Below are 27946 nucleotides of genomic sequence, written 5' to 3' on the forward strand. Positions count from 1 at the left end.
CTCTGACTTTCAAAGCTTTACATACTTGTTCTTTTTCTTCTGACTAAATCCATCGCCTCTCTGGACATCCAAGGTTCTCTTACCTTTCCATCCCCGTCCTTCCTTCTGACGGGAACACACTGTAAATTTCCTGTAATCTGTGCAATTGATCTTTAAGCACCCTTACATGTCTGATGTGGACTTGCCAGAGGAGAAGTTTTCCCAATGAACTCTTCTTAGTTTCTGCCAAATGCTCTCGTAATTTGCCGTATTCCAATTTGAAACTCTTCCGCCAGGACCATATCTAACCTTATCGACAACTATCCTGAATGTTAAGGAGTTCTGGTCACTTCTCCTTAACTGCTCACCCACTGAAAGGTCGGTCGCCTGGTCAGGCTCGTTACCCAGCATCAGGTCCAATATAGCCTCTCCTCCCGTTGGATCGTCCGCATAGTGATTTAAGAAACCTTCTAGGATACACTTAACAAATTCTACCTCATCTTAACCCCTTTCACGAAGAAGGTGCCAATTTATACTTTGTATTAGGGAAGCTGAAATCCCCCATGACAACAACCCCAATCCCACACCCTCTTCCTTCCGGGAGTTTCACATTCCCCCTATCCCCAATCCCATATACTACTCCACCCAGGAGTTTCATATTCCCCCTATCGCTGAACCTACATCACTCCTCCTCCCGGGAGTTTCACACTGGGCGGAATGTGTGACGGAGTTGAGGCATCTCCTCCTCCTTCGAACTATCTTCCCGCCCTTCCCTCTTGCTTTTGCACTTGGGATCAGGACCGCGGAGATGCCCCGAACAGTGCGCCAGTGCATTGTCGAGGCGCTGGAGAACCTGGGCAAGTCGCAGCTGCGGCGCTTTAAGGAGGACTTGTCCGAGGCGCAATACAGGCCCGGCTTCAGTGCCATCCCCCGGGGCCGGCTGGAGGACGCCGATGCCCAGGACCTTGGGCGCCTCTTGGTCAGCACCTACCGGGATGATTACGCGGCCGAGTTGACGCTGGAGGTGCTGGAGGGGCTGCCGGAGCGGGAGGTGGCCGACTCGCTGCGTCGCAATCTGCCGGCCGGTGAGTATGCCCGGGACTGCGTGGATTTGTTTCAGGGGTCCTGCGCGCTCAGTTTGCTGAGGGCAAGGGCGCCCGTGAGCCGTGAGAGAGACTGTAATTGTGTGTGTAAATGTGGCTGAAATTGAGAGCCTTTGATCGTGTGAAACAGTGGGAGTGCTAAAGTTAGTGTCTGAATGTGTAAGAGAGTTGGTGTGGGAGAGAGAGAGCGAGTGAGAGTGTAAGTGGACGAGCGAGAGAGTGGGATTGTGAGAGAAAGCGTTAGAATGGGAGTGCAAATGTGAGACTGAGAATGAGCGTGGTAGTGCGTGTGAAAGTGTGAGAGAATGCGAGTGAGAATGGGAATGAGTGTAAAATATGAGGGGAAGTGTAAGATTGGAAGCGAGTGTGTATTTGAGTCTGGGCGTGTCGGTGTGGGTGTGGAAGTGAGTGGGCAGTGCGCTGTGTGCACCTGTTCGCGCTTCAGTCCGTAATATCCTAAATGTTTCCAGCGTCAGGACTCAAACAAGCCTTACTCTGTGTGTGTGTGTATGTGTGTGTGTGTGTGTGTGTGTGTGTGTGTGTGTGTGTGTGTGTGTGTGTGTGTGTGTGTGAGAGAGAGAGAGAGAGAGAGAGAGAGAGATGCGCACACACACTCCAGGGAGTGAAAACAGTGACTGGACGGCAGCGTCTGTGACCAGGGAGAGTCTGGGGTTCGGCAACGCCTCACGCCCGCACTAGAGGGGAGAGGATTTGCGTCCTGTCTTCACCAGAGCTGGTTACACCGCAACAGCGGGAGATGTGAAGAAGTCGGGTTGGGGAATTAGGGGAAAGCCCTCTGCGAGTGAGCCAGATATAGCGGCAACCCCTCCTTAACGCTGACCGCTCTTGTTCGCAGGCGGACAGGCCCCGAAAACTGGATCCAGCGGGAGTGCCGGTGAGTATGGAAGGGTCTCCTGGCGGGCGGAGTAGGGGAAGGAAAGAGAGGGGAGGAGGGAGGGAGAGAGAAGGAGTAGAATGAGAGAGGAGGAGTGAGAAGAGGAAGAGAGGGGAGAGAGGGGAAGGAGGGGGAGAAAAAGGTTGACTCCAGGTGGCTGATCCTCTCCAACAACCTCCTCGCCCCCCCCACCCCACACACAGTCCCCTCCCTCCAGGAGCCCACTTCTTCAGCCGACCCTTAGCCTCCGACCGGGCTTTTGTATTTTCAGCAAGACTCTGTGTGTGTGTGTGTGTGTGTGTGTGTGTGTGTGTGTGTGTGTGTGTTCTGTGTGTCATTCATATCCTGGACACTGTCTCTGTCCGTCGTCAGATTTCTGAATGGTCCATGAGCCCATGAACACGCCCTCGCTACTCCTCTTCAGTCCTATTTATTGTAATTTATAGTAATTTGGGATCTTGCAATGTACTGCCACTAAACCACAGATCTCACGGCGTATATCGGTGATAATAAAGCTGATTTTGATTTGTGTCGTAAGATCATTGAATAGTTGGATAAGATAGACTTTTCACCTCGCAGTGACCTTGCACCGTATGGTCTGCCTGAACTGTACCTGCGCTGTAGCTGTTTTTGCGTTCTGTTCTACCTCAGTGAACTGTGTAATGATTCGACCATATGAGCAGTAGGCAAGGCGAGCTTTTCAATGCATTTCGGTACAACGGGTACAATAAACCAATTCCAATATAGCCTATCAGGCCAGTCCTCAATCTCATACAGTGTAGGGAATAAAGTTCGAAAACTACACAGCCTCTCCTCGTCACTCAAGTCCAGGCAACACCCCAGTAAATATTTCTTGCACTCTTTCTAGTGTAATGGTATCTTTCTTATCATCTAGTGACCTAAGCTGAACCCAATACTCCAAATGCAGGTTCACATGCCCTCTTCTCCATCAGGGAGGAGCTACAGGAGTCTGAAGGCCCACGCAAGAGTCCGGAACATCTTTTCTTAATTATCAAAACTACAAAAGTTTACTGACACAACAATACACAAAATACAAATATCAAGTATTTACAAGACAGTGAATAAACTCAAATTAAATGATCGTTACTGTCTATAAAACAGTCAATTCCACCGCTCCCGGAAATCCCATACTGTACCCATGCTCCCTCTCCAAAGACAGCCGCGCACGAACGTATTCTCGAAAAGGGGCAGGCAGACGGGCCTGGCAGTCTCTGGGCCGGTGAATGGCCATCTTGGCCGGGCCCAGGGGCAAGCCCACCAGTAAATCCTCCGAGCGACCGGCCCCTTCCTTACGGGGTGACCCGCCCGTATATAGGGAGCGCGGGGTGAAGTGCGAGCGAAACCCGTGGAGGAGACGCCCCTTCAGAGGACTGCAACCCTCTCACCCTTCGCGTCAGATTTCTGGACTGTCCACAAACATGACCTCAATATTCCCTTTTGCATTATTTATTTATTGACCTTTTTTGTAATCATAGCAAATCTTATGTTTTGCACTGGGGTGCTGTCAAAAAACATCTGTTAGTGATAATAAACCTGACTGACTCATTCTGCTCGTCCTGTGGGGTTGCTGCGGGCTCTCCCTCTGTCTCAGGCTCACCGACCTCTGCGGGCTCTCCGTGTCCCCGTATCTCACCGATCTCCACGGGTTCTCCCTCTGTCTCAGGCTCACCGACCTCTGCGGGTTCTCCGTCCGTCCCCGTATCTCACCGATCTCCACGGCTTCTCCCTCTGTCTCAGGCTCACCGACCTCTGCGGGTTCTCCGTCCGTCCCCGTATCTCACCGATCTCCACGGCTTCTCCCTCTGTCTCAGGCTCACCGACCTCTGCGGGCTCTCCGTCCGTCCCCGTATCTCACCGATCTCCACGGGTTCTCCCTCTGTCTCAGGCTCACCGACCTCTGCGGGCTCTCCTTCTGTCCTTGTATCTCTGCGGCCTCTCCCTCTGTCTCAGTATCTTAGCCGACCTCTGCGGGCTCTCTTTCTGTCCCTGTATATTTCTCGACCTCTGCGGGCTCTCCGTCCGTCCCCGTATCTCACCGATCTCCACGGCTTCTCCCTCTGTCTCAGGCTCACCGACCTCTGCGGGTTCTCCGTCCGTCCCCGTATCTCACCGATCTCCACGGGTTCTCCCTCTGTCTCAGGCTCACCGACCTCTGCGGGCTCTCCGTCCGTCCCCGTATCTCACCGATCTCCACGGCTTCTCCCTCTGTCTCAGGCTCACCGACCTCTGCGGGCTCTCCGTCCGTCCCCGTATCTCACCGATCTCCACGGGTTCTCCCTCTGTCTCAGGCTCACCGACCTCTGCGGGCTCTCCGTCCGTCCCCGTATCTCACCGATCTCCACGGGTTCTCCCTCTGTCTCAGGCTCACCGACCTCTGCGGGCTCTCCGTCTGTCCCCGTATCTCACCGATCTCCACGGGTTCTCCCTCTGTCTCAGGCTCACCGACCTCTGCGGGCTCTCCGTCTGTCCCCGTATCTCACCGATCTCCACGGGTTCTCCCTCTGTCTCAGGCTCACCGACCTCTGCGGGCTCTCCTTCTGTCCTTGTATCTCTGCGGCCTCTCCCTCTGTCTCAGTATCTTAGCCGACCTCTGCGGGCTCTCTTTCTGTCCCTGTATATTTCTCGACCTCTGCGGGCTCTCCGTCCGTCCCCGTATCTCACCGATCTCCACGGCTTCTCCCTCTGTCTCAGGCTCACCGACCTCTGCGGGTTCTCCGTCCGTCCCCGTATCTCACCGATCTCCACGGGTTCTCCCTCTGTCTCAGGCTCACCGACCTCTGCGGGCTCTCCGTCCGTCCCCGTATCTCACCGATCTCCACGGCTTCTCCCTCTGTCTCAGGCTCACCGACCTCTGCGGGCTCTCCGTCCGTCCCCGTATCTCACCGATCTCCACGGGTTCTCCCTCTGTCTCAGGCTCACCGACCTCTGCGGGCTCTCCGTCCGTCCCCGTATCTCACCGATCTCCACGGGTTCTCCCTCTGTCTCAGGCTCACCGACCTCTGCGGGCTCTCCGTCTGTCCCCGTATCTCACCGATCTCCACGGGTTCTCCCTCTGTCTCAGGCTCACCGACCTCTGCGGGCTCTCCGTCTGTCCCCGTATCTCACCGATCTCCACGGGTTCTCCCTCTGTCTCAGGCTCACCGACCTCTGCGGGCTCTCCGTCTGTCCCTGTATCTCTGCGGCCTCTCCCTCTGTCTCAGTATCTTAGCCGACCTCTGCGGACCCTCCCTCTGTCCCTGTATATTTCTCGACCTCTGCGGGCTCTCCGTCCATCCCCGTATCTCACCGACCTCTGCAGCCTCTCCCTCTGCCTCAGTATCTTAGCCGACCTCTGCGGACCCTCCCTCTGTCCCTGTATCTCACCGACTTCTGCCCGAGTCAGTGAAATCCACTTCACTCACCGGGGGTATGTGGGGTAGTGGGGCGCCTTCTCTGATGGAGCCCAGGTACAAGGGACGGGGTTTGTAACCCCTCCCGCCGCTGGGTTCATGCCGACCTCTTCAATTTCCTTTGTTTCGACAGGGGGACGGGCCGCGGCAACCGGACCCTGCGGGAGTGGTGGTGAGTATGGCGGGGTTCACAGGTGGGAGGGTGGAAAGAAGGCGCCAGTGAAGGGAAGGCGAGAGACAAGGAGTATGGGGAGACAAGGGAAGAGATCTGGGAGGGGAGAAGGGGAGGGGGTAATAGGTGGAATAAGGGGCAACAGACGGGGAGGGGAAGGGGAAGAAGTGGAGGGGAGTTGGAGAAGGAGAGGAGGGGAAGTGTGGGGAGGGAATGATGGGGAGGGGAGGGGGTGGAGGGAGGAGGATTCCATTTTGTCCAGATCTCTCCAACAATCTCATCCCCTCCGATATTCATTCCCATCTACTGCCCCTTTCCTACTCCTGGCTCATTTCTCCTCCCTCCCCTCTCTCACCCCCACCCTTCTATCTCTTGCCTCTCCTTCGCTATCTCCTTTCTCCATAGGACTATAAGAAATAGTAACAGAATAAGGCCATTTGGCCCATCGAGTCTACTCCACCATTTCATCATGGCCGCCCCAATTCTCCTGCCTTCTCCCCGCAACCTTTCATGCCCCGACTACTCAAGGTCCCATCAACGCCCGGCTGACGTACACCTGGCGACCTGGCCTCCACAGCCGCTCGAGGCAACGAATTCCACGGATTCACCGCGCTCTGGCTAAAGAAATTCCTCCTCATCCCCGTTCTAAGCAGACGCCCCATTTCTGAGGCTGTGTCCTCTAGTCTTCTACTCCCTCGCCATAGGAAACGTCTCAGCTACCTCTGCAGGCTCTCCCCCTGCTCCTGCATCTGACAGATCTCTGCTTCTGTCAAGGCCTTTCAACATTCGATAGCTTTAGGTCACCCGTCATTCTTCCGAACTCCAGGCCCAGAGCCACCAAATGCTCCTTATAAATCTCGCAATCACTTTCGGGAACCTCCTTTGAAAGCTCTCCAAAATCCGCACATCCTTTATTAGATAAGTGAGGCCTCACCAGTGCTTTATACACCCTCATCGTTGCAACATTGTTTTCATATTCTAGTCCTCTCTAAATGAATGCTAACATTATATTTGCCTTCCTCACCACTGACTCAACCTGCAAATTAACCTTCAGGGACTCCCACTCGAGGACCCTCATTCATCCCTTCTCCCTCCTTCCCCTCCAACATCCCCTTCACACCTCTTCCACTCATTCCCCCTCTCCCTAGTAATCCCCATCTCTTCATTCTCTCCCCTCCTCTCTTTCACTCTCCTCCCTCCCTCATTCACTATCCCCCTCTCGGCCTGCAGGCAACCCTATCAAACGTCACTCCCTCATCCCACTCCCTCCCTCCTTCATCTTAGAGAGCATCCCATCGACTGTCACTCCCCTTTCCCTCACTCTGCCCTGCGCTACACACTCCTGCCTTCCTTCTCTCTGCTCCAGTTCCCACACTCCCACCCTCTCTCTCTTCCTTACTCACTCACTCACCCCTCGCCCTTCCTCCCTCCTCTCTCACTCTCCCTTCACCCGCCTTTTCTGCCCTGCTCTCCCTGACTCAGAGCGACACGCTTCTCTTCCCTGGCTCTCGCCCCGCAGGTGCCCACCCGGTGGATCGCTACTTCGCGCAGATTGTGCAGCAGTTTCACTCCACGGACATGGTGTTGGACGAGCTGCTGGGCAAAGGCGTTCTCACCGCTGAACACTACGACCGGCTCCGCGTCAAGGCCCCGCGGCAGGAGAAGAACCGGGAGCTACTGCTCTTCATCCGGGGGCAGGGGCTCGAAGCTAAGGAGCAGCTCTGGAGCGCCATGAGTGAGGCCGACCCGTACTTCGTCGGAAACGTGACCCGGCAGTGAGAACGTCCCGGGTTCCAGCAAGAGCGGATTCGGGGCTTAAATCCCACCCGACGTCCGCGGGAGATTCCCGTTCTACTACGTGATGCCTCTCGACAATAAAATAAGGAATTTATAGTCAGACGTCTGAGTTATTGAATGCAGTAACGGCTGTAATCGATTCGCACAACCCGACACACACTTCCTAGCCAAAGATCATAAAACTTGGGAGCAGGACTGGCCGTTCGGCCCATCTAGTCTGTCCCACCATTTCATCGTGGTTGATTTACTATCTCTCTCAAGCATATTCTCCTAACTTCTCCCTGTAACCTTTGACGTGCTGACTAATCAAGAATTTATCGATCTTTGCTTTAAATATACCCAATAATTTGGCCGCCTGTGTCTGTGGCAATGAATTCAACCGATTCACCACCTCTGGCTGAAGAAATTGCTCCTCATCGCCGTTCTAAATGGACGTCCCTCTATTCGGAGGCTGTGTCCTCTCCCACTCTATCTAGGCCTTTCAATATTCGGTAAGTTTCATTGATACCTACCTCCCTCGTCCTTCTAAACTACAGAGAGTACAGGCGCAGAGCTATCAAACGTTAACCTTTTCATTCCCGGAATCGTTCTTGTGAATCTTCTCGGACTCTTTCCAATGCCACTACTTACTTTCGTAGCTAAGGGGCCCAAAACAGCCCACAGTACTCCAACCAGAAACAAGACAAAATCTGCAGATGCTTGAAATCCGAGCAACACACACAGAATCCTGGAGGAGCTTTATACCTTCTGACAGAGTGCATGACCATACACTTCCAGGAAAAGGAGAGCGAGGAGTCGGGAATGGGGTAATGTGAAACTCTTGGGGGACGGATGGGAAAGTGGGAAACTCCCGGGGGCAGTGGGGAGTGTGCAGAGTCAGGGATGGGAGGATTGGGGACTGTGCGGCACTTCCTGGGCGGGCCGAACCGAGGGGACTTCCTCCTGCCTTTACATCTGTGCTCAGGACCGCGGCGATGCCCCGAACAGTGCGCCAGTGCATTGTCGAGGCGCTGGAGAACCTGGGCAAGTCGCAGCTGCGGCGCTTTAAGGAGGACTTGTCCGAGGCGCAATGCAGGCCCGGCTTCAGTGCCATCCCCCGGGGCCGGCTGGAGGACGCCGATGCCCTGGACCTCGGCCGCCTCCTGGTCGGCACCTACCGGGATGATTACGCGGCCGAGTTGACGCTGCAGGTGCTGGAGGCGCTGCCGGAGCGGTACGTGGCCGACTCGCTGCGCCGCTCGCTTTTCGTCCCGGACGGTGAGTTGTTCTTGGCAGCCCCGGCAAAGCAGCGCACCCTTGTGTGCCGTGCCTGCAGATCCGTGTTGCGAGAAGCGTGGAAAGTGTATCTGAAGGTTTGCAGCAAGAGGGGCTGGTGTGCAGGGTGTGGGATGCCTGTGCAGTTGGCGGGTGTGTGTGTGTGTGTGTGTGAGAGAGAGAGAGAGTGTGTGTGTGCGTGTATAGACTTGCAGACAGAGAGGGCTGGTATGCAAATTTAGGGCGAATGTACAAACTGTGTGTGAAGGCTTTCAGCGAGAGGCTGCTGGTGTGCAAGTGACGGAATCGACCCGTGAAAAGTGGGGGTGAAAATTCCAGGTGTGTGTTTGTGTGAACGCTTTCAGAGAACGATTGTTGTGCAAGACAGGGAGAGTGTTCAACAGTAGTGTGCAAAGGCTTGCAGAGACATGTCTGATCTGTGATTGGATCTGAGTGTGCGAGGTATTTGTGTGAAGGTTTACAGAGGCTGGCAGGCACGTCGTGGATGGGTGTGCAAAGTGCACACTTGTGGAGGGTTGCAGACAGCGTGGAGTCCAACGCATATGTTGTGTGGGCAAAGTGTGAAAGGCCATGTTAGTGTAACAGGTGAGGCTGAGTGTGCAAGATTACTGAGCATGTAACGGTGAGAATGCAAGGTGTAGACTAGTGAACAAGGGTATAGTGTACACAAAGGTAAGAGTGAGTGTGTATGCAAAAACAGGACGTGCAAATGTGGGAGGATTATAAGGGGTGTTTCTGTATATGGTGGGGTGCATGGTAAGGGTTGGTGTGCAAAATGAGGCCAAGTGTACAAGGCAAGTGAGATGTGTGTGCAACTGCACGGGCAGAGTCACTGTGCAACATGAGCCTGTGTGGGTGTGCAAAGGTGCGCAGAATCAGCTCAGAGCGCATGGATTGCAGAACAAGATGGCAATGCTGCCAAGGTGGTGGGTGACTTTGCAAAGTGAGTGTGATAGTGCAAAGCCTGTCCAGTGAGTGTACAAGGCAAAGGTGGTACTACACTGCAAGCCAGTCATGGAATGAATATGCAAAGATATCTTAAAGTGAGTTTGCAAAATAGTCACAGCAGTGGCAAGTGTAGACAGCAGGCAGAGAGGGTTTGATTGCTGTGAGTCTGCAAGCAGGTATGTGTGCATGGAAGTGCAAGTCAGGCAGAATTAAGCATGAACAATGAGTGGTTAGAAAGATTTAGCACACACCTTGTGGTGTGCTTGCAAGGAATGGTGTGCATCTGACAAAGATGATGTACACATGAGAGTGTGGAGAAAGAATGCATGTTGTGTGAGTGTGTGAATGAGAGTGTGACACAAAGTGGTGTGTGTCAGAAAGATTGTGAGTGGCAGAGAGATATTGTGTGCATGTAGGAGAGAGATTGTCTTTGTGAGAAAGAGATTGTGTGCATGGAAGAGAGAGGTTGTGTGTGCGGGAGAGAGAGATTGTGCGTGCGGGAGAGAGATTGTGCGTGTGGGAGGGAGAGATTGAGTTTGTGAGGAAGAGATAAGTATGTGTGGGAGAGAGATTGCGTGTGCGTGGGAGAGAGATTATGTGTGCGTGGGAGAGAGGTTGTGTGTGTGGGAGAGAGGTTGTGTATGCATGGGAGAGAGGTTGTGTGTGTGTGGGAGAGAGGTTGTGTGTGTGGGAGAGAGGTTGTGTGTGTGGGAGAGAGGTTGTGTGTGTGTGTGGGAGAGAGGTTGTGTGTGTGGGAGAGAGGTTGTGTGTGTGTGTGGGAGAGAGGTTGTGTGTGTGTGTGGGAGAGAGGTTGTGTGTGTGGGAGAGAGGTTGTGTGTGTGTGTGGGAGAGAGGTTGTGTGTGTGGGAGAGAGGTTGTGTGTGTGTGTGGGAGAGAGGTTGTGTGTGTGGGAGAGAGGTTGTGTGTGTGTGGGAGAGAGATTGTGTATGCGTGGGAGAGAGATTGTGTATGCATGGGAGACAGGTTGTGTGTGTGTGGGAGAGAGATTGTGTATGCATGGGAGAGAGGTTGTGTGTGTGTGGGAGAGAGGTTGTGCGTATGGGAGAGAGGTTGTGCGTGTGTGGGAGAGAGGTTGTGCGTATGGGAGAGAGGTTGTGTGTGTGTGGGAGAGAGATTGTGCGTATGGGAGAGAGGTTGTGTGTGTGTGGGAGAGAGGTTGTGCGTATGGGAGAGAGGTTGTGTGTGTGTGGGAGAGAGGTTGTGTGTGTGTGGGAGAGAGGTTGTGTGTGTGTGTGGGAGAGAGGTTGTGTGTGTGGGAGAGAGGTTGTGTATGAATGGGAGAGAGGTTGTGTGTGTGTGGGAGAGAGGTTGTGCGTATGGGAGAGAGGTTGTGTGTGTGTGAGAGAGAGGTTGTGTGTGTGGGAGAGAGGTTGTGTGTGTGTGGGAGAGAGGTTGTGTGTGTGGGAGAGAGGTTGTGTGTGTGTGGGAGAGAGGTTGTGTGTGTGGGAGAGAGGTTGTGTGTGTGTGGGAGAGAGGTTGTGTGTGTGGGAGAGAGGTTGTGTGTGTGTGTGGGAGAGAAGTGTGTGTGTGGGAGAGAGGTTGTGTGTGTGGGAGAGAGATTGTGTATGCGTGGGAGAGAGATTGTGTATGCATGGGAGACAGGTTGTGTGTGTGTGGGAGAGAGATTGTGTATGCATGGGAGAGAGGTTGTGCGTATGGGAGAGAGGTTGTGTGTGTGTGGGAGAGAGGTTGTGTATGCATGGGAGAGAGGTTGTGTGTGTGGGAGAGAGGTTGTGTGTGTGGGAGAGAGATTGTGTATGCATGGGAGAGAGGTTGTGTGTGTGTGAGAGAGGTTGTGTGTGTGTGGGAGAGAGGTTGTGTGTGTGGGAGAGAGGTTGTGTATGAATGGGAGAGAGGTTGTGTGTGTGTGGGAGAGAGGTTGTGTGTGTGGGAGAGAGGTTGTGTGTGTGTGAGAGAGAGGTTGTGTGTGTGGGAGAGAGGTTGTGTGTGTGTGGGAGAGAGGTTGTGTGTGTGGGAGAGAGGTTGTGTGTGTGTGGGAGAGAGGTTGTGTGTGTGGGAGAGAGGTTGTGTGTGTGTGTGGGAGAGAAGTGTGTGTGTGGGAGAGAGGTTGTGTGTGTGGGAGAGAGATTGTGTATGCGTGGGAGAGAGATTGTGTATGCATGGGAGACAGGTTGTGTGTGTGTGGGAGAGAGATTGTGTATGCATGGGAGAGAGGTTGTGCGTATGGGAGAGAGGTTGTGTGTGTGTGGGAGAGAGGTTGTGTATGCATGGGAGAGAGGTTGTGTGTGTGGGAGAGAGGTTGTGTGTGTGGGAGAGAGATTGTGTATGCATGGGAGAGAGGTTGTGTGTGTGGGAGAGAGGTTGTGTGTGTGTGGGAGAGAGGTTGTGTGTGTGGGAGAGAGGTTGTGTATGAATGGGAGAGAGGTTGTGTGTGTGTGGGAGAGAGGTTGTGTGTGTGGGAGAGAGGTTGTGTGTGTGTGAGAGAGAGGTTGTGTGTGTGGGAGAGAGGTTGTGTGTGTGTGGGAGAGAGTTTGTGTGTGTGGGAGAGAGGTTGTGTGTGTGTGGGAGAGAGGTTGTGTGTGTGGGAGAGAGGTTGTGTGTGTGTGGGAGAGAGGTTGTGTGTGTGGGAGAGAGGTTGTGTGTGTGTGGGAGAGAGGTTGTGTGTGTGGGAGAGAGGTTGTGTGTGTGTGTGGGAGAGAAGTGTGTGTGTGGGAGAGAGGTTGTGTGTGTGGGAGAGAGGTTGTGTGTGTGTGTGTGGGAGAGAGGTTGTGTGTGTGTGGGAGAGAGGTTGTGTGTGTTGGAGAGGTTGTGTGTGTGGGAGAGAGGTTGTGTGTGTGGGAGAGAGATTGTGTATGCGTGGGAGAGAGATTGTGTATGCATGGGAGACAGGTTGTGTGTGTGTGGGAGAGAGATTGTGTATGCATGGGAGAGAGGTTGTGTGTGTGTGGGAGAGAGATTGTGCGTATGGGAGAGAGGTTGTGTGTGTGTGGGAGAGAGGTTGTGCGTATGGGAGAGAGGTTGTGTGTGTGTGAGAGAGAGGTTGTGTGTGTGGGAGAGAGGTTGTGTGTGTGTGGGAGAGAGGTTGTGTGTGTGGGAGAGAGGTTGTGTGTGTGTGGGAGAGAGGTTGTGTGTGTGGGAGAGAGGTTGTGTGTGTGTGGGAGAGAGGTTGTGTGTGTGGGAGAGAGGTTGTGTGTGTGTGTGGGAGAGAAGTGTGTGTGTGGGAGAGAGGTTGTGTGTGTGGGAGAGAGATTGTGTATGCGTGGGAGAGAGATTGTGTATGCATGGGAGACAGGTTGTGTGTGTGTGGGAGAGAGATTGTGTATGCATGGGAGAGAGGTTGTGCGTATGGGAGAGAGGTTGTGTGTGTGTGGGAGAGAGGTTGTGTATGCATGGGAGAGAGGTTGTGTGTGTGTGGGAGAGAGGTTGTGTGTGTGGGAGAGAGATTGTGTATGCATGGGAGAGAGGTTGTGTGTGTGGGAGAGAGGTTGTGTGTGTGTGGGAGAGAGGTTGTGTGTGTGGGAGAGAGGTTGTGTATGAATGGGAGAGAGGTTGTGTGTGTGTGGGAGAGAGGTTGTGTGTGTGGGAGAGAGGTTGTGTGTGTGTGAGAGAGAGGTTGTGTGTGTGGGAGAGAGGTTGTGTGTGTGTGGGAGAGAGGTTGTGTGTGTGGGAGAGAGGTTGTGTGTGTGTGGGAGAGAGGTTGTGTGTGTGGGAGAGAGGTTGTGTGTGTGTGGGAGAGAGGTTGTGTGTGTGGGAGAGAGGTTGTGTGTGTGGGAGAGAAGTGTGTGTGTGGGAGAGAGGTTGTGTGTGTGGGAGAGAGATTGTGTATGCGTGGGAGAGAGATTGTGTATGCATGGGAGACAGGTTGTGTGTGTGTGGGAGAGAGATTGTGTATGCATGGGAGAGAGGTTGTGCGTATGGGAGAGAGGTTGTGTGTGTGTGGGAGAGAGGTTGTGTATGCATGGGAGAGAGGTTGTGTGTGTGGGAGAGAGGTTGTGTGTGTGGGAGAGAGATTGTGTATGCATGGGAGAGAGGTTGTGTGTGTGGGAGAGAGGTTGTGTGTGTGTGGGAGAGAGGTTGTGTGTGTGGGAGAGAGGTTGTGTATGAATGGGAGAGAGGTTGTGTGTGTGTGGGAGAGAGGTTGTGTGTGTGGGAGAGAGGTTGTGTGTGTGTGGGAGAGAGGTGTGTGTGGGAGAGAGGTTGTGTGTGTGTGTGGGAGAGAAGTGTGTGTGTGGGAGAGAGGTTGTGTGTGTGGGAGAGAGGTTGTGTGTGTGTGTGTGGGAGAGAGGTTGTGTGTGTGTGGGAGAGAGGTTGTGTGTGTGGGAGAGAGGTTGTGTGTGTGCGTGTGGGAGAGAGGTTGTGTGTGTGTGGGAGGGAGGTTGTGTGTGTTGGAGAGGTTGTGTGTGTGTGGGAGAGAAGTTGTGTGTGTGTGGGAGAGAGGTTGTGTGTGTGTGGGAGAGAAGTTGTGTGTGTGGGAGAGAGGTTGTGTGTGTGTGGGAGAGAGGTTGTGTGTGTGGGAGAGAGGTTGTGTGTGTGTGTGGGAGAGAAGTTGTGTGTGTGTGGGAGAGAGGTTGTGTGTGTGTGTGGGAGAGAGGTTGTGTGTGTGTGGGAGAGAGGTTGTGTGTGTGGGAGAGAGGTTGTGTGTGTGTGGGAGAGAGGTTGTGTGTGTGGGAGAGAGGTTGTGTGTGTGTGTGGGAGAGAGGTTGTGTGTGTGGGAGAGAGGTTGTGTGTGTGTGTGGGAGAGAGGTTGTGTGTGTGGGAGAGAGGTTGTGTGTGTGTGTGGGAGAGAGATTGTGTGTGTGGGAGAGAGGTTGTGTGTGTGTGTGGGAGAGAGGTTGTGTGTGTGGGAGAGAGGTTGTGTGTGTGTGTGGGAGAGAGGTTGTGTGTGTGGGAGAGAGGTTGTGTGTGTGTGTGGGAGAGAGGTTGTGTGTGTGTGGGAGAGAGGTTGTGTGTGTGGGAGAGAGATTGTGTGTGTGTGTGGGAGAGAGGTTGTGTGTGTGTGGGAGAGAGGTTTTGTATCTGTAAGAGAGAGGCTGTGTGCCTACAGGAACATATTGAACATACCCAAATGAAAAGCATGGATGGACCAGGATGTTTGAAGTCTGCCCAGGGCTGGATTTGTGGCATTCTAGTGACTCAGGTCTGCACAAGGAAACCAGGTATGACTTGTGGAGGGCCATCTCAAAAGCAAGGGAACAATTCTGAATGAGGTTGGAGGCGGAATCGGAATTGCTTCCTATAAAAGCTAACATCATGACTGGCAGTAATGCGTCACTACCAGATGAGCTCAATGCCGTTTACGTACATGTTGGAAGGGAGGATAAAACTACAGGTATGAGGATCCCTGCAAGACCTGGTGACCTTGTGATCTGTCTTGGAGGCCAATGTCAGGCTATCTTTCAAGAGGGTGAAAACCAACAGGCCCCGATGCTATAGCTGGTTGGTCCAACCAACTGGCAAGGGTGTTCAAAGACATTTTCAATCTCTCATTGCCACAGTCAGAACCCAACCTGCTTCAAAAGGACGACAATTACACCAGTGCCCAAGAATAGCAGGGTGAGCTGCCTTAATGACTATTGCCCATTAGCCTTCACATCTGTGGTGATGAAATGCTTTGAGAGCTTGGTTATGGTTAGGGTTAACTCCTGCCTCAGCAAGGACCCAGTCCCACTGCAATCTGCTATAGCAACAATAGGTCTATGGAGGATGTGATCTCATTGGCTCTTCACGTGACCATACATCACCTGGACAATATAAATATCTATGTCAGGATGCTGTTTATTGACTGTAGCTCAGCATTTAACACAATTACTCCTACAGTTCTTACTGAATAGCTCCACAACCTTGGCCTTCTATACCTCCCTCTACAACTGGATTCTTGCCTTCTTAACCAGAAGACCGTGGTCTGTGCTGTTTGGAAATAACATCTCCACCTCTCTGACATGTAACACTGGCGCATCTCAGGGATGTGTGCTTAGCCCACTGCTCTACTCTCTCTACGTCCATGACTGTTTGGCGAGGCACAGCTCAAATGCCATCTATAAATTTGCGGATGATACAACCATTTTTGGCAGAATTTCAGATGGTGATGACAGGGTGTCGAGGAGCAAGATATAACAGCTAGTTGAGTGGAGCCGCTGTAACAACCTTGCACTCACTATCAGTAAGACCAAAGAACTGAATGGGGACTTCAGAAAGAGTAAAACAAGGGAACACACACCAGTCCTCATCAAGAGGTCAAAAGTGGAAAGAGTGAGCAATTTCAAGTTCCATAGTGTCAGTATCTCTGGGGATCTAACCTGGATCCAACATATTGATGCAGCTACAATGAAGGCACGACAGCAGCTCTATTTCATAAGGACTTTGAGAAGATTTGGTATGTCACCAAAGACTCCTGAAAATTTCTACTGGTATACCATGGAGAGCATTCTAACTGGCTGCATCATTATCAGGTATGGCGGTGGTGGTGGAGGGGTGCTACTGCACAGGATCGAAATAACCTGCAGATAGTTGTAAGGTTGGTCAGCTTCTTCATGGGCACTAGCCTCTGCAGTATCCAGGACATCTTCAAGAAACAATGACTGAAAAAGGTGATGTCCACCATTAAGGACCTCCATTACCCAGGTCATGCTTTGTTCTCATTGCTACCATCAGGAAGGAGGTGCAGAAGCTTGAAGGAACACACTGAATGATTCAGGAACAGCTTCTTCCCCTCTGTCATGCAAATTCTGAATGGACATTGAAACCATGAACATGACCTCACTACGTTTTTATTTGTATTTTTGGACTACTTATATACACCCTTATCGTAATTCTCTGTTTTCTCTCTATTATGTATTGCAATGTGCTGCTGCCACAAAGACAACCAATTTCACATGTGACAATGATATTAAACCTGATTCTGAGAGATTGTGAGAGTGAGTGATTGTGTGTAAGAGAGAAAGATTGTGCGAGACAGCCAGTGGTCAGACTGTACCTGAAACATTGTGAGCATTTTTGGCCTGCTCTCTAAGAAAGGATATGCTGCATTGAAGAGGGTCCAAATGTTTTTTGTGAAAATTATCCCAGGAAAACATTAATGTATGCGTTAATGTATGAGGAGCAATGATGGCTGTGGGCCTGTCCTCGCTGGAGTTTAGAAAAATTAGGGTGGGATCTCAGTAAAACCTAACAAATATTGAAAGACCTAAATAGAGTGCATGTGTTTCAGATAGTGTGGGTGGGGTGGGGTGGTGAGAGCAGAGCCTCAGAATATAAAGATATCGCTTTAGAACAGAGATGAGGAGGAATTTCTTTAGTCAGAGGGCAGCAAATTGCCACAGATGGTTGTGGAGGCTAAGACATAAAGTAGAAACATAGAAAACATACAGCACAATACAAGCCCTTCGGCCCACAAAGCTGTGCCGAACATGTCCTTACCTTAGAACTAACTAGGCTTTACCCATAGCCCTCTATTTTTCTAAGCTCCATGTAGCCATCCAGGAGTCTCTTAAAAGACCCTATCGTTTCTGCTTCCACCACCGCCGCCAGCAGCCCATTCCATGCACTCACCGTTGTCTGTGTAAAAAATTTACCCCTGAAACCTGCTCTGTATCTACTTCTAAGCACCTTAAAACTATGCCCTCTTGTGCTAGCCATTTGAGCCCTGGGAAAAAGCCTCTGACTATCCACACAATCAATACCTCTTATCATCTTGTACACCTCTATCAGGTCACCTCTCATCCTCTGTCACTCCAAGGAGAAAAGGCCGAGTTCACTCAACCTATTCTGGATCATTGGGACCTCCTCTGGGGCAGGTGTGACCTGTACAAAAAGGATGGGTTGCACTTGAATCCGAGGGGGACCAATATGCTGGCAGGAAGGTTTGCTAAGGCTACTGGGGAGAGTTTAAACTAGAATTGCTGGGGGGCTGGGAACCAAACTGAAGTGACGGAGGAAAGGGAGTATGACTCACAAATAGAGAAAGTTTGGAGATAGTGCAAAAGAGAGGATAGGCAGGTGATAGAGAAAGGTTGCGCTCAGTCCGATGGTTTGAGATGTGTCTATTTTAATGCGAGGAGTATTATGAATAAAGCGGATGAGCTTAGAGCGTAGATCAGCACCTGGAGCTATGAAGCTGTGGCCACTACAGAGACTTGGATGGTGCAGGGGCAGGAATGGCTACTTCAAGTGCCAGGCTTTACATGTTTCAGAAAGGACAGGGAGGGAGGCAAAAGAGGTGGGGGCGTGGCACTATTGATCAGAGATAGTGTCACGGCTGCAGAAAAGGAGGAAGTCATGGAGGGGTTGTTTACTGAGTCAGTGTGGGTGGAAGTCAGATACAGGAAGGAGCAATAACTCTACTGGGTGTTTTTTATAGACCACCCAACAGTAACAGGGACATCGAGGAGCAGATAGGGAGACAGATTCGGGAAAGGAGTAATAATAACAGGGTTGTTGTGGTGGGAGATTTTAATTTCCCAAATATTGATTGGCATCTCCCGAGAGTGAGGGGTTTAGATGGGGTAGAGTTTGTTAGGTGTGTTCAGGAAGGTTTCTTGACACAATATGTAGATAAGCCTACAAGAGGAGAGGCTGTACTTGATCTGGTATTGGGAAATGAACCTGGTCAGGTGTCAGGTCTCTCAGTGGGAGAGCATTTTAGAGATAGTGATCACAATTCTATCTCCCTCACCATAGCACTGGAGAGGGATAGGAACAGACAAGTTAGGGAAATGTTTAAGTGGAATAAGGGGAAATATGAGGCTATCAGGCAGGAACTTGGAAGCATAAATTGGAAACAGATGTTCTCAGGGAAACACAAACACGAGGAATTCTGCAGATGCTGGAAATTCAAGCAACACACATCAAAGTTGCTGGTGAACACAGCAGGCCAGGCAGCATCTCTAGGAAGAGGTACAGTCGACGTTTCTGTAGTCCTGACGAAGGGTCTTGGCCCGGAACATTGACTGTACTGCTTCCTAGAGATGCTGCCTGGCCTGCTGCGTTCACCGGCAACTTTGATGTGTGTTGCTTCTCAGGGAAATGTACGGAAGAAATGTGGCAAATGTTCAGGGGATATTTGCGTGGGGTTCTGAGTAGGTATGTTCCAATGAGACATGGAAAGGATGGTAGGGTACAAGATCTGTGGTGTACAAAGGCTGTTGTAAATCTAGTCAAGAAGAAAAGAAGAGCTTACGAAAGGTTCAAAAAACTGGGTAATGATATGAATCTAGAAGATTATAAGGCTAGCAGGATGGAGCTTAAGAATGAAATCAGGAGAGCCAGAAGGGGTCATGAGAAGGCCTTGGCGGACAGGATTAAGGAAAACCCCAAGGCATTCTACAAGTACGTGAAGAGCAAGATGATACGACGTGAGAGAATAGGACCAATCAAGTGTGACAATGGAAAAGTGTGTATGGAACTGGAGGAAATAGTGGAGGTACTTAATGACTATTTTGCTTCAGTATTCACTATGGAAAAGGATCTTGGCGATTGTAGGGATGAACTACAGTGGACTGAAAAGCTTGAGAATGTAGATATTAAGAAAGAGGATGAGATGGAGCTTTTGGAAAGCATCAAGCTGGATAAGTCACTGGGACCAGACGGGATGTACCCCAGGCTACTGTGGGAAGTGAGGGAGGAGATTGCTGAGCCTTTGCATCATCAATGAGGACGGGAGAGGTTCCGGAGGATTAGAGGGTTACGGATGTTGTTCCCTTATTCAAGAAAGGGACTAGGGATAGCCCAGGAAATTATAGGTCAGAGAGTCTTACTTCAGTGGTTGGTAAGTTGCTGGAGAAGTTCCTGAGAGGCAGGATTTGTGAATATTTGGAGAGGCATAATATGATTAGGAATAGTCAGCATGGCTTTGTCAAAGGCAGGTCGTGTCTTACGAGCCTGAATGAATTTTTTGAGGATGTGACTAAGCACATTGACGAAGGTGGAGCCATAGATGTAGTGTATATGGATTTTAGCAAGGCATTTGATAAGGTACCCCATGCAATGCTTATTGAGAAAGTAAGGAGACATGGGATCTAAGGGGACAGAACTGGCTTGCCCACAGAAGGCAAAGAGTGGTTGTAGATGGGTTATATCCTGCGTTGAGGTTGGTGACCAGTGGTGTGCCTCAGGGATCTGTCTGGGACCCCTAATCTTTGTGATTTTTATAAATGACCCGGATGAGGAAGTGGAGGGATGGGTTAGTAAATTTGCTGATGACACAAAGGTTGGGGGTGTTATGGATAGTGTAGAAGGCTGTCAGAGGTTACAACTGTTACACTGGCGTTGGAAGCGAACCCAAGTGCAGGACACTGACACATAAGTAGCCTTAACAGAAGTGTGTTTATTGATAGTTACAAGGAAGTCCAGGGAGCGAGGATTAGGCCAAGGGGCGCCAGGGAGTGAGCAAAGCTGGACCGGGAATCGAACTTGGGTCACTACAGCAAGACCCTGGCATTTAGTGGCGAGACTTAGATGGAGCAGGGATGTGGACCAGGGGATGAGTGTGGCTGGGAAAGATCAGAGAGCAGAATGCCCTGCTCCTATTAACACGGGGGGAAATTAACACAGGCAACTGGCGCAGGAATGGAACTTAGAATATAGAACACTGAGCGGTCAAGAGACGGCGTAAACACAGGCAAACAGCGCGGGTGGACAGAGGAGGAGTAGGCAGACCAAACTCTTCTTGATCCCGGGCATTGGTGGAGCTGGACTTCTAACTGGAGACAGACAGCAGGCAACACTCCTCTGCCATGGAGCATTAACTGGAAAGGTAAATGGCTGGCAATCCTTATCTCGACACAGAATAGTGCAGACAAACAGCAGGCAAGTCGTATCTTGACTCGGAGTAGCACATGAAGTGGCAAACAGCCGGCAATCACTTAGCTGGACATGAAGAGACAGAATTCCCGAAGCAACTTAGCATCCACCATTCTCGGCGGCCCGGAACGTGCATTGCTGCACTGACTGAGGTGATGGTCCAGCCCTGAATAGTCATAGTCATAGTCATACTTTACTAATCCCGGGGGAACTTGGTTTTCGTTACAGTTGCTCCATAAATAATAAATAGTAATAGAACCATAAATAGTTAAATAGTAATATGTAAATTATGCCAGTAAATTATGAAATAAGTCCAGAACCAGCCTATTGGCTCAGGATGTCTGACCCTCCAAGGGAGGAGTTGTAAAGTTTGATGGCCACAGGCAGGAATGACTTCCTATGACGCTCTGTGCTGCATCTCAGTGGAATGAGTCTCTGGCTGAATGTACTCCTGTGCCCACCCAGTACATTATGTAGTGGATGGGAGACATTGACCAAGATGGCATGCAACTTAGTCAGCATCCTCTTTTCAGACACCACCATGAGAGAGTCCAGTTCCATCCCCACAACATCACTGGCCTTACGAATGAAGTAGATGTAAGATTGAGTTTTTATGCTGCCAGTTCAGATGAGAATCAGGTGCCTTAATCAAGGAGCCCAGTAGAACACGGGGACAAGGTAATTAAAAGAAAATGAGGAGTCAACGGACCAGACTGTGACAACAACGGGACAATGATAGGATGCAAAACTGGGCTGAGAAGTGGCAGATGGAGTTCAACCCAGATAAGTGTGAGGTGGTTCATTTTGGTAGGTCAAATATGATGGCAGAATACAGCATTAATAGTAAGACTCTTGGCAGTGTGAAGGATCAGAGGGATCTTGGGGTCTGAGTCCATAGGCCACTCATAGCTGCTACGCAGGTTGACTCTGTGGTTATGGAGGCATGTGGTGCATTGGCCTTCATCAATCGTGGGACTGAGTTTAGAAGCCGAGAGGTAATGATGCAGCTATATAGGACCCTGGTCAGACACCACTTGGAGTACTGTGCTCAATTTTGGTCGCTTCACTATAGGAAGGATGTGGAAACCACAGAAAGGGTGCAGAGGAGATTTACAAGGATGTTGCCTGGATTGGGGAACATGCCTTATGAGAATAGGTTGAGTGAACTCAGCCTTTTCTCCTTGGAGCCACGGAGGATGAGAGGTGACCTGATAGAGGTGTACAAGATAATGAGAGGCATTGATCATGTGGATAGTCAGAGGTTTTTTCCCAGGGCTGAAACGGCTAGCTTGAGAGGGCATAGTTTTAAGGTGCTTGGAAGTAGGTACAGAGGAGATGTCAGGGGTAAGTTTTTTTATGCAGAGAGTAGTGAGTGCATGGAATGGGCTGCCGACGGTGGTGGTGGAGGCAGAAATGATAGGGTCTTTTAAGAGACTCCTGGATGGCTACATGGAGTTTAGAAAAATAGAGGGCTATGGGTAAAGCCTAGGTAGTTTTAAGGTAGGGACATGTTCGGCACAGCTTTGTGGGCGAAAGGGCCTGTATTGTGCTGTATGTTTCCTCTTTCTGTGTATTCTCATAAGGCATGCTCCCCATTCCAGGCAACATCCTTGTAAATCTCCTCTGCACCCTTCAAAAGGTTCTTGATTAGTAAGGGCATCAAAGGTTATGGCAGGAAGACAAGGCGAATAGGGTTGAGAGGAATAATAAATTAACCATGATGGAATGGCCGAGCAGATTCCGTAAAACCATTAGACATAGGAGCAGAATTAGTCCATCTGGCCCATCAAGTCTGCTCTGCCATTCAGTCATGGCTGATCCTTTTTTTTATCTCCTCCTCAATGCCAGTTCCCGGCCTTCTCCCCGTAACCTTTGATGATTCATTGGGTTGAATGACCTAATTCTGCTCCTATGTCTTGTGGACAGATAGTGTGTGCGTAAGGGAATGATTCTGTGTGTGAGTATGTGGAGAGAGATTGCAGAAGATGCAAAAATTGGTGGTTTTGTGGGTGGGTTAGAAGAGAGCCAAAAGATATAATGGGACTGATTATTTGCAGATATGGCGGAGAAATGGCAGATGGAGTTTAATTCAGCAAGTGTGAGGTGTTGCAGTTTGGGAGTTCAAAGGACAGGACACAGTTCATGGCAGAGTACTTAACAGTGCTGATGTGCAGAGGGATCTTGGGGTCCAAGTCCACAGTTGTGTAAAAATGGCAATACAGTAAATAGGGTGGTAAAAAGGCATATGACACACTTGTCTTCATCATTCAGGCTTTGTGGGTAAGAATCAGGAAGCCAGGTTGAAACTTTATAAAACTTTGGCCCGGCTGCACTTGGGGGATTGTTTGTAGTTATAGATATAGTCACAGGAAGGATGTAGAGGCTTTAGAAAAAACAGAGAGGAGTTTAAACAGGATGCAGCCTAGTACAGGGATAATCGGTTAGAAGCAGGGTCAGATAAACGTGGGTTGTTTTTTTTCTGGAGTAGCAGAGAATGAGGTTTATAAAATGATCAGAGGCGGAGTCAGAGTCTTTCTCCCACTCCCGCACAGAAATCTCAAATACAGTACTAGACGGCAGAGGAGTAAAGTTTTAAGGAGATGCGTGGGACACACGGAGTGGCGGGTTCTTGGAATGGGTTGCCAGGGGTCGTGTTGGGGGCAGATACGATAGAGGAAGTCACGTGAACAGGCAGGGAATGGAGGAACGCGAATCATTGTTCCACAATGGTCAGCATAGCTATGGTGGGCCGAAAGGCCAGTTCCGGTTGTGCCTGTGTGCGTGAGGGAGAAAAGGAGAATGTTTGTGTGTCAGAGACTGAGACTGTAATCTCGGTTGTATGAAATTGTCTATGTGAGATATTGCGTCGCGGATATGAGAGAGGGGGATTTTGAGTGTGTGGAAGAAAAGAAAAACCGCGCGGAGGAGAGTGAGGGAGGGACAGAGAGATAGAACGTGCGGGGGGAGGGGTGAGAGAGCGGCAGAGAGATGATGTTTATATGGGTGCGCAGTCGTGTACACGCACAGTGCGTGTGCACTTGGGACGCATATGTAGGTCGCGGGTGTATGAGTGTCGTGCGATGGCAAACTACTGGGCTAATTTGCAGGGGTACAATGATTCTCACCCTGCAAAGGGAGGGTTGCAGGAGTGGGGGGGGGGAATGGGAGGTTTCAGAGGGATAACTTTTGTCGGGTAGGGAATGATTTTGCTAAAGGATTAGAATTTGATCTAAGGATAAATTCGTCAGTAGTTTATCCGGTTGTAGCTAGATTTATACGGATGGTGCTAAGGAACCTGAAACAGGAGTGACAGGGTTTAGGGTGGCTATACCAGCAAAAGAAATTGGAATCCGCAGAAGAACATCTAATAAGTTAGGGGTGTATACAGTCGAGATGCTGGCAGTGTTGGTTGCGTTGTGGAGATGGGTGGAGAAAGCTAGACAAGTCAAAGTGTTGATATGCTCAGATTCATCCTCAGTTCTAGTGAGTTTAAGGTCTTTTCACTCAAACAGTCGGCAAGATGTACTTTATGAAGTCCTTCAGTCAGTCACAAGAATTGCAAATCAGGGAGGTCAGGTAAAATTTCTATGGGTTCCAGCACATGTACGGGTGAACATATAGGGGTGTGAGAGGGTGGATGAGTTGGCAAAGAGGGCGTTAAAGAAAGAAAATGTAGAAATGCACGTTAGTATTAGTAAAGCAGAGGTTAAGTGTGTAATCTGGGGGAAAAAAATCAACCAAATGTGGCAAGAAAGATGGGACAGGGAGGGGAAAGGGAGGCATTTATATCAAAAGAGTGTTGCAGGTACTAGAGTAGGTAGTGGATTCAGAAGAGAGGAGATTGTGTGGACTAGGTTAATGCTGGGGCACTGTGCATTAAACAAAACATTGAAAATGATAGGGAAACACCAGACAGGATTGTGTGAGGAATGTCAGGAAGAGGAGTCAGTAGAACATGTAGATTTAAGTTGTAGGAAGTATGGGATACAGAGGAGGGAGGGAGGGAGGGAGGGAGAGAGAGAGAGAGAGACAGAGAGAGAGAGAGAGAGAGAGAGAGAGAGAGAGAGAGAGAGAGATGATGAAAATTAATCTAAGGGAACTGGGGGTGCAGGAATTCACATGAAAAGGATTGCTGGGCATGGGTGAGAAAGCACAAGAGGGTATTTTTAGCTTTCTTAAGGGGTACAGGGTTTTTTTATAGGATATGATGGATAAGCAGGAACAGGGTACTAGGATGGCCAAAGATGGGAGGATAAAGGGTATGTGTGTGTGTGATTGGGTGAAGGGATTTAGAATGTAAGTCTATTACACTCCGGAGCAGAAGGTGGCGGTAATGCACCATTAAACTGGTTGCCAACCGCCGTAAAACAAGACGGAGAAGAGGAGGAGTGGTGTGCGTGAGTGTGTAATGTGCGCGTGTGTGTGTGTGTGAGTGAGTGAGTGAGAAAGAAAGAGAGAGAGATGATTTATGTGCATCAGACGTTAGGATAACCTGTGGTGGGTGAAGAACAGAGTGGTGGTAGGTCCTGTGAGAGCCTGTTACTGGGCCTGGGGAGTTGGGAGTGACTGGGGGAGCCCAGGTATAGAAACCACGGTGTGTAGCCTCCCACCGCTGGGTTAACACTAACGCCTCTCATTTCCTATGTATTTGGCAGAGCGACAGGCAACAGGAAGCGGACCCCGCGGCAGTACTGGTGAGTAATTATGGAGGGGTGGGAGAAGGGATTTGGACAGTGGAGGAAGAGGATGAGGATGGCGGAGAGAGGGGTTGAGAGAGTCGGGGAAAGAGTGGGGGGAGGGAGGGAGGGTAGAGAGGGGGAAAGGAGGACGGAGCAGTTTCAAGGGAGAGTGTGGGGGAAAGGGAGAGGAGGGGGAGCAGTCTGAGAGAAGGGGGAGATCAGAGCGGTGGGAAGGGGAGAGCAGTCTCAGAGAGTGCCGAGGGGATCAGAGCGGTGGGAAGGGGAGAGCAGTCTCACAGAGAGAGTGGGAAGGGGACCAGAGCGGTGGGAAGGGGAGAGCAGTCTCACAGAGAGAGTGAGGAGGGGACCAGAGCGGTGGGTAGGGGGAGAGGAGGCACAGTCTCTCAGAGAGAGAGAGTGAGTGGGGAGGGGACCAGAGCGGTGGGAAGGGGAGAACAGTCTCACAGAGAGAGTGGGGGGATCAGAGCGGTGGGAAGGGGAGAGCAGTCTCACAGAGAGAGTGGGGGGATCAGAGCGGTGGGAAGGGGAGAGCAGTCTCACAGAGAGAGTGAGGAGGGGATCAGAGCGGTGGGAAGGGGGAGAGGAGGCACAGTCTCACAGAGAGAGTGGGGGGACCAGAGCGGTGGGAAGAGGAGAACAGTCTCACAGAGAGAGTCGGGGGATTAGAGTGGTGGGAAGGGGAGAGCAGTCTCAGAGAGAGTGCGGAGGGGATCAGAGCGGTGGGAAGGGGAGAGCAGTCTCACAGAGAGAGTGGGGGGATCAGAGCGGTGGGAAGGGGAGAGCAGTCTCACAGAGAGAGTGGGGGGATCAGAGCGGTGGGAAGGGGAGAACAGTCTCACAGAGAGTGCGGAGGGGATCAGAGCGGGGAAGGGGAGAGCAGTCTCACAGAGAGTGCGGAGGGGATCAGAGCGGGGAAGGGGAGAGCAGTCTCACAGAGAGTGCGGAGGGGATCAGAGCGGGGAAGGGGAGAGCAGTCTCACAGAGAGTGCGGAGGGGATCAGAGCGGGGAAGGGGAGAGCAGTCTCACAGAGAGTGCGGAGGGGATCAGAGCGGGGAAGGGGAGAATAGTCTCACAGGGACAGGTCCACGGTGCTTTCTAACCACAGTCACGTTGCTGGCCCTCCTCCTCCCCGTTCAGCCTTCCCCTCCCTAAGCTCACTCACTCTCCTACATCCTTCTCATCCAACCCTACTTCTCACCCTCGCCTCCCAATTTGCAGCATTACTCCTCTAACCCCTCATCACCCCTCCCTCACCTCTCTCCTTTCACTCCACTAGCCCCTCGTTCATCGACTCTCCCCTCTCTTCTCAGCACACCCCGTGGACCTCTACCACTACGAGATTGTGCAGCGTTTCCACTCGGCGGACAGCGTGCTAGACCGGCTGCTCAGCAGCGGAACGCTCACGGCCGAGCAGTACGATCTCGCCCGGGCACAGCCCACTCGGACGGAGAAAAACCGGGCGCTGCTCCGCATTGTGGGGGACAAGGGGAGGGAAGCGAAGGAACAGCTATGGCGGGACATGGAATCAGAGGACGCGATGTTCACCCAAAGTCTGACCGGGCAGTGACGCTCTGCCCCCGTGAATCTTCACCTCTCCGTGAGTCTCCAGGCGGGACTGTGAGGAACATGCTCACCTCTAGGACTCTGGGTCACGTCTCATCCCACACTAGCACCAACTGCTCCCGGAAGATTTTTTAAAAATCATATTTTTTTAAACCAATTAAAAACTTTTATACTTATTGCATGTATTATTTGACTAGTGTGTGCCCAATGCTCAGATGGGGGAAGAGACGACTATGTATCTGATACTTGGTTCCCCGGCCGGGGTGGGTGGGGGGGAGGGGGGTAGAGAGGACGGTGTGTCCGGCGCCGGGTCTCGGATGGGAAGGACGGTACGTCAGACTCTCCTAATGAAAACATCCACTCGGATCCGGCCTTTCAATTACTGGAGCTTTTAATGAGATCTTTCTCCTCCTGAACTCCAAGTACAAGCTCCTCGTCGGTTAACCTCTTCATTGCCGGCAGTTCGCCTAAACCTCCTTTGGACCCCCTCTCCAGCGACGGCACATACTTCCTTCGATCTGCGGCCCAGATCTCCTGATACTCCAAATGCGATGTGGACAATGCCCTGTGGCGCCCCACAGTGCATGCTGTGTCCGGAGAGAGGATGGGAAGAGGGAAGGGGTTAATGAGGACGGCGCGACCGATGCACTGGGACACAAAACCACTGAGTTCAAGTGTCAAAAAACTGGATGATGTTAGCGGAGAAACTGGCAAATAATAAACAGATGCAAATGCAAATTTATGCCTTATGTACATGGGATTTTTTTCGGTAATATACAGCAAAGTTAGAGAAGAGTGTCAAGTGCATAAGGTAGGTTCAACACCAATACATATCCCGATACAAACACAACGTACCTCTCCCGTTACCGAGAGAGATTTACACTTCAGAGCACCTTGGCGGGAGGGGAGCTGCCACCGTAATGTACCCCGCTGAGTGTCAGAACCTGTCAGCAGCCCGTCCTACATACCAACGGGGGGGGGGGGCGGTGTAGAGAGTTTAGGCGGGAGGGCCGAGACGGGTATATGAGTGTGAGGGAAATGAAGGGGAATGGGTGACAAGTGCACAAAAGGAGAGAGATGAGGGGGACTGAGAGGTGGAAATAGTCGATAGGGGTGCGGGAGGAGGGGAGAGGGCTCTACGGGGAGAGCGGTTTGCAAAAGACAGGGAGAAAGAGGGAGGAGAGAGATGGGGACAGGGCAGTGAGGGGAGCAGGAGAGGGGACTTCGGGCAGAGAGAGCCAGAAAGGAGACAAGGTGGGGGGGGGTACTGTGGGGAGAGAGCAGAGTGCAGACAAGGTGACAGAAAGGGAGGGGGTACTGTGGG

At 51.3% G+C, this 27946-nt stretch overlaps 1 protein-coding gene across 2 annotated transcripts; it reads left to right on the forward strand.

Moving 5' to 3' along the window:
• Nucleotides 1-728: 728 nt before the first annotated feature.
• Nucleotides 729-26883, forward strand: si:ch211-114l13.9 (uncharacterized protein LOC796649 homolog). Of its 2 annotated transcripts, XM_063062388.1 has the most exons (6): nucleotides 729-1064; nucleotides 1939-1977; nucleotides 5521-5559; nucleotides 7079-7847; nucleotides 25014-25052; nucleotides 26370-26464. In XM_063062388.1, exons 1-4 carry the CDS (start codon nucleotides 788-790, stop codon nucleotides 7336-7338), a joined length of 615 nt encoding a protein of 204 aa, XP_062918458.1. In that variant the 5' UTR covers nucleotides 729-787; the 3' UTR covers nucleotides 7339-7847; nucleotides 25014-25052; nucleotides 26370-26464. The 2 variants fall into 2 exon arrangements, with proteins under 2 accessions (XP_062918458.1, XP_062918459.1); XM_063062389.1 differs by lacking the exons at nucleotides 729-1064; nucleotides 1939-1977; nucleotides 5521-5559; nucleotides 7079-7847 and adding an exon at nucleotides 7869-8613 and having other exon boundaries at nucleotides 26370-26883.
• The last annotated feature ends 1063 nt before the right edge of the window (nucleotides 26884-27946 follow it).

Source organism: Mobula hypostoma, chromosome 11 (assembly GCF_963921235.1).
Source record: "Mobula hypostoma chromosome 11, sMobHyp1.1, whole genome shotgun sequence".
Lineage (NCBI taxonomy): Eukaryota > Metazoa > Chordata > Chondrichthyes > Myliobatiformes > Myliobatidae > Mobula > Mobula hypostoma.